The sequence below is a fragment of the Conger conger genome, chromosome 11 (assembly GCF_963514075.1).
Source record: "Conger conger chromosome 11, fConCon1.1, whole genome shotgun sequence".
NCBI lineage: Eukaryota > Metazoa > Chordata > Actinopteri > Anguilliformes > Congridae > Conger > Conger conger.
This window is the reverse complement of record NC_083770.1, coordinates 48,372,062-48,377,061: the sequence shown is the minus strand read 5'-3', so window position 1 is coordinate 48,377,061 and position 5,000 is coordinate 48,372,062. Positions and strand designations below refer to the sequence as shown.

Sequence of the window (5,000 nt, the reverse complement as noted above, 5' to 3'; positions counted from 1 at the left end):
GTAACACAGGTGTTGGGAAATGTGAGTTCACACCCTTTGTGTGGCAAAGTGGAGGGCTGCTTCTGAAAGTGCACTTCCTGCGAGCGGCCCCGGAAACCCCCCACCCCCCCGATGAGCTGTGGCCCCTCATGACGGCCGCCACTTTTAGAGCGTCGACTCCCCCGTTCTGTCGAAATCAGGAAATGATTTACTCTCGTCCCACGTTTGCTCTGACACAGCACTTACTCCAGTGAATCACGCGTTTGTTTAGTAACCGACCTTTAAAATGAAACATCAACTTATATTTATATATATATATATATATGTGGGAAGTGTGGAGAGTGGTGTTCTGCAGAAAAGTCTCTGCTGGGAGGCACAGTGGGGCTTTTGTTGTCGGATTGAGGCATGAATCCCCCCCCGCCCCCCTGCCTCCCGGGGTGAAACCCTGGGTGGCGGTTTTTGGACGGCGTAGCGGGCGCTGGGACTGATCTGGCCGGGCCTCACACCAGCGCGGGACGCGCTGACTGGCTCCGGAGCGGAGGACCAGGACCGGGGCGCTGAGGAGGGGATCGGGTGACACGGGCCGCCAGCGCAGGGGCCGGCCGGGCGGAAAGCGCCGGAACTTTCCGGTGGGATCCGTTACGCATGTCAATGGAGACGCTCCCAAACGCACTTCTCCCACACAAGGGCTCTTTTAGATAAGACCGAGAGAAAGAGGTGGGGGTGAACTCTCTCTCTGTCTTTCTTTTTTCTCTCTCTGCTTCTCACTTTCCCTTCCCCTCTCTCTCTCTCTATCGCACTCGCTCGCTCTCTACCTCTCTCTGCCTCACTCTTTCAGTCTCTCTCTCCCGCTCTGTATTATCTGTAATCTCTGTATTTCTCTCCCTCTTTCTCTCTGTCTCCCTCCCTCTTTCTCTCTCTCTGCCTCTTTCCCTCTCTCTCTGTCTCTTTCCCTCTTTCTCCTTCTCTCTCACTCAGTCTCTCTCTCACATACACTCTCACTCTTTCTCTCTCTCCTTCCCTCTCTCTCTCTCTCTTTCTCCCTCTCTCACTCAGTCTCTTTCTCTCACTCAGTTTCTCTCTCTCACACTCAGTCTCTCTCTCTCTCACACTCAGTCTCTCTCTCTCTCTCTCTCAGTTTCTCTCTCTCTCACACTCAGTCTCTCTCTCTCTCTCTCTCTCTCTCTCTCTCTCTCTCTCTCTCTCACACTCTCTGCTTTGTGCCCTCTGGAATGGAGGCGTTTTGATTTACGGTCCCGGAGGTGTCCCTGTGCGTGCTCTTTACAGGGACACGGGCGGCGTGAGGGCGCTGGCTGTAAAGTGCTGCAGTGGCCCCCCGGGCGGGGACGGCCAAGGCCGGGCGGAGCAGCACGTCTCTTCCCACCGAGTCCACGGGGCCCGCGCGCTAAACGACGGGAGAGCCTAATCACATTCAAATCATTCGGCAATAAACCCACGGCTGATAGGCCACCGGAGGTCCATTAGAAACTGGCCGTGTTGCAGCGTACCTGAAGCAGACGGCCTGGCCTACACAGGGCAGCCCCAAAAGGACGTGGCTCGTTGAGGAGTCGGCTGGCCCCCCTCCCTCCCTCCCTCCCTCCATCCCTCCCTCTCACTCTCTTTACTCTGGTAGGTGGGGGCCCGGGATTCTCGGGGTCTTTTGTGAAAGATTGACACAGCTGCGTCCACCCCGGGGCTGGCCAAGGGGCCAAACGACGCTGTCGTCTCCCTCTGAATGTGGAACAACGAGCCGACCGGTTCCCTTCCACTGGAGTCAGACCGTGACTGTTCCCGTGCGGACGTTCCATTGCCTTGTGCAACCCCCCCCCCCCCCCTTGAATGGTGGAGGGCAGGCAAACATTTTAATTTGAATTTGACCGAGTTCATACCCATTCGACACACACTGGACGGCGGTCGACGTGGGGAATCGGGCTCGAGGTCTGTGTTGGAGGGAGAGAGGCTGAGGCAAGCGTTTTTACTGACAGAGTGAGTTTGAGATGACCGGTGGGTGAAGATTTAGCTGAGCAACATGAAAGCTAACGAGATTAAAAAGTGCTTAAAATGGGACATCCGTTAAAATCGGATTATTGGCCTTTCATAACTAATCAGCGCATATTTCGGTAATAAATATGCAGAGATCAGTGATAGGAAAACTCAATTCAACTGTTGGTTGGCAACAGAGAGCAGGATTATGCTCTTGAAGTTTTAAATTCTGGCTCTTCTTCTACGGAACCTGCACAACACACATTTCCCTTTAATTGTCAGGTATTTGAGCTCAGTGATAACTTGAGTGATCATTTTCACACAAAATGAACATTTGGAAAATGTCCTGAACCTCTACTTTGGAGTAATTTGTGTATTTATGTAACGTTCTCAATTTTGTAATTAGCACCGCATCTTGAGCACGGCGGGCTCAAAATCTGGGAGATTCTGGCGGAGAAAACGAGGAGCAGGAAGACTCATTTTGACCTGATTTAATTAAACTGAACGTGAATAATTCTAAATGACCCTTCATTTTGTGTATCAGGCGCAGGAAAAAAAAAAAACTCATTACAACTTCATGTAGGAACTTGGAAATGGATGACTAAAGTAAAGGGTACAATCACAGCAGCATTTTTAATTTCAGCATATTATACCTTCCGGATGTTGCTGTAGTTAATTAGAGTATTGCTGGCCTTTTTTTAATTACTACCTGAGACACACTGATTAATGAAATGGGCTCCAGTAAATGCTACAGGCTAGCTCGCTATCTTGCGTTTTGCAGCTTAAATTACTCCGGGAAAAAACGGAGAGATGTCGGAAGGGAAAGGAACGGATATTTACTGAATTGACAAACCTTTCATTTCTATTTGTCTTTGCCTTTGCTTTGTGTACTGCCCTCTCTTCTGTGTGCTTTTCCGTTTTCACAGTGTGGTGCCGTCTGGCTCTGTACACGGGGGGCCAGCGCTACGCCGTTTTAGCGTCTAACGCACACGTTTGCCTTTCAGGCGGAGAGGGCCGGCTGCTGGTTCCCCCCCCCCCCGGGGGCTCGGTGAGCGGGGGCCGGAGGAGTCGGACGGTGGAGCTCCGTGGTGGACGCAGGCGGACGCAGGGGGACGCAGGGGGACGCAGGGGGGACGCGGGGGTGCGGATGACGGTCCGGACACCCCGGGCTGGAGGGCTGGAGGGCTGAAGTGGCAGCGGGAGATCGTGTTTCGCGCCCCTCCATCCGGCCCGTCGCCTGCCGCTCCAGAGGGAGGTTAAGCAGGCGCCGGGAGGGAGCGCCGGAGCGCCGGAGCGCCCGACGCGACTCCGAACGCGCCCACGGAGAGACGACTCGGACCTGCCCCCTTCCCAACATCACCCACGTCCACACGCTGCTCTCTCCGCTCAGATATTTCCTCTCTATCCGTGTCGACATTTTTAAGCGTATTTTTCATCTCTCGGGCGTGGTCCGAGGGGCGACTGCGCGGTGTCGCGGGCGCGGCCGCTGCATGCCTGGCGGCCGGCGGCGGGGGTCCGCGGTGCCGTGGCGGGGTCCAGGATGGCGCGGCCGCTGCTGAAGCTCCAGCGCTACTTCAGGAGGAAGCCCGTGCGCTTCTTCTCCTTCATCATCCTCTACCTGACGGCGGGCAGCCTGGTGTTCCTGCACTCCGGCCTCACGGGCCCGACGGCGGCGGGCGGCGGGCGGGACCCGCTCCTCCCCGAGGCGGCGCACGGCGTGCCCCGCGGCCGCGCCTTCGGCCTCATCGGCAGGGTGTTCCGCGAAACGCGCCGGCCCAACCGCCGCTACGGCCCCGCCTGGCTCAAGGCCACCCCGCAGGAGGCCACGGAGAGGGCGGGCAAGCCCGGCGCCTACACCAGCAGCTGGAGCCGCGCCCTCAAGGGCCGCACCGCCAAGGACCCCGAGGAGAGCCGGGGTGAGTCTGCGCCGCGTCCCGACGCTTCCAGATCCGGTCGGGTAGCGCTTTAAAATGACGTTACCGATTCCCGGTCCTGCCGAAAGCCAAGTTTGGCCGGCTCACGTGGAGCGGTGTAATTGGCTCGCTGCTCCAGAGGGAGGGGCTTGGCAGGGTCAGCTGATCGGCACGCACAACAGCACCCCGGGCGCCTCGGAATCACGGTCACGAGCACGAGACGAGACGGCTTGAAGAAGGCGTGTTGTTCTCGGATCGCCAGATCCCTTCAGGCCGCCGAGGGACGGGGTGTGGGCGGTGTATCCCCCAGCTAACACTAATTGGATTAGATAGGGTTACCAAACTGGGAGAAAAAGGGAAATAAATAAAAAACGATGTTACATGAATTGGCATTAACTCGGTAAATGTTAACCAACTACGACTGAGTTAATCTGTACCGCTCTGTTGATGTATTTGTACATCATTAATTCATGTTAACAACAGCATTCACTCTAGTGAATGTGTATTCATATTGGAATGAAAAAAGGTGAACTAACAATACGTTTATCTCATGGTTTGCTAATGTATGAATATTAATGTAATACACTAGTTAGTAGTTAACAAATACATTATTCATGATTAAGAACTACATTAGGTAATGCAAATTCATGTAACCTTATTGGAAAGGTCCCGAAACAGCAATCGAAAGTGAGAGCGCTGCTAGCCCTCGCTGTTTTGGACGTGTGCTGGGGTGCCAGGGAGATCTGGGTGATTAGCGCTGAGGCTGTGTCATGCTCCTCCCAGAGTGAGAGGCGTTTGACGGTCTCTGAGCCGTCGCCATGCCGACAGTCGAGTCAGAACCCCGGGGGACGGCGTCTTCCCGGAAATGCACCGCCGCCACTGCGGTGGCTTCCGGTTCCTCTCCTCCGTCGTCGAGCGGAACCGCTGCCACGCGTCGACAGGAAAACCTCGACAGGAAAGCCATCCACTGTAACATGATCGAAATCTTCCGCCGCGCATAAAACCCGCATGAATCTACGCTGAGAGCTCAGCTGTGAAAACTGTCTCAGAAGGGTCGTTCCCTCGGTCGCCGTTGCAGTGTTAATGTTCCACCAAACTCAAACCTTGTGACTAAAGGCCAAATAA

General features: G+C 55.1%; 1 protein-coding gene across 1 annotated transcript in view; it reads left to right on the top strand.

Annotated features, from left to right (window-relative positions):
- The first annotated feature begins 3,502 nt into the window (after positions 1–3,502).
- The window catches only part of wscd2 (WSC domain containing 2), a 36,408-nt gene continuing 34,910 nt past the window's right edge, over positions 3,503–5,000 (top strand). Inside the window, exon 1 of the mRNA XM_061260894.1 lies at positions 3,503–3,878. Coding sequence (XP_061116878.1) covers positions 3,503–3,878 — 376 coding nt within the window. The remainder of the gene's footprint in view (positions 3,879–5,000) is intronic.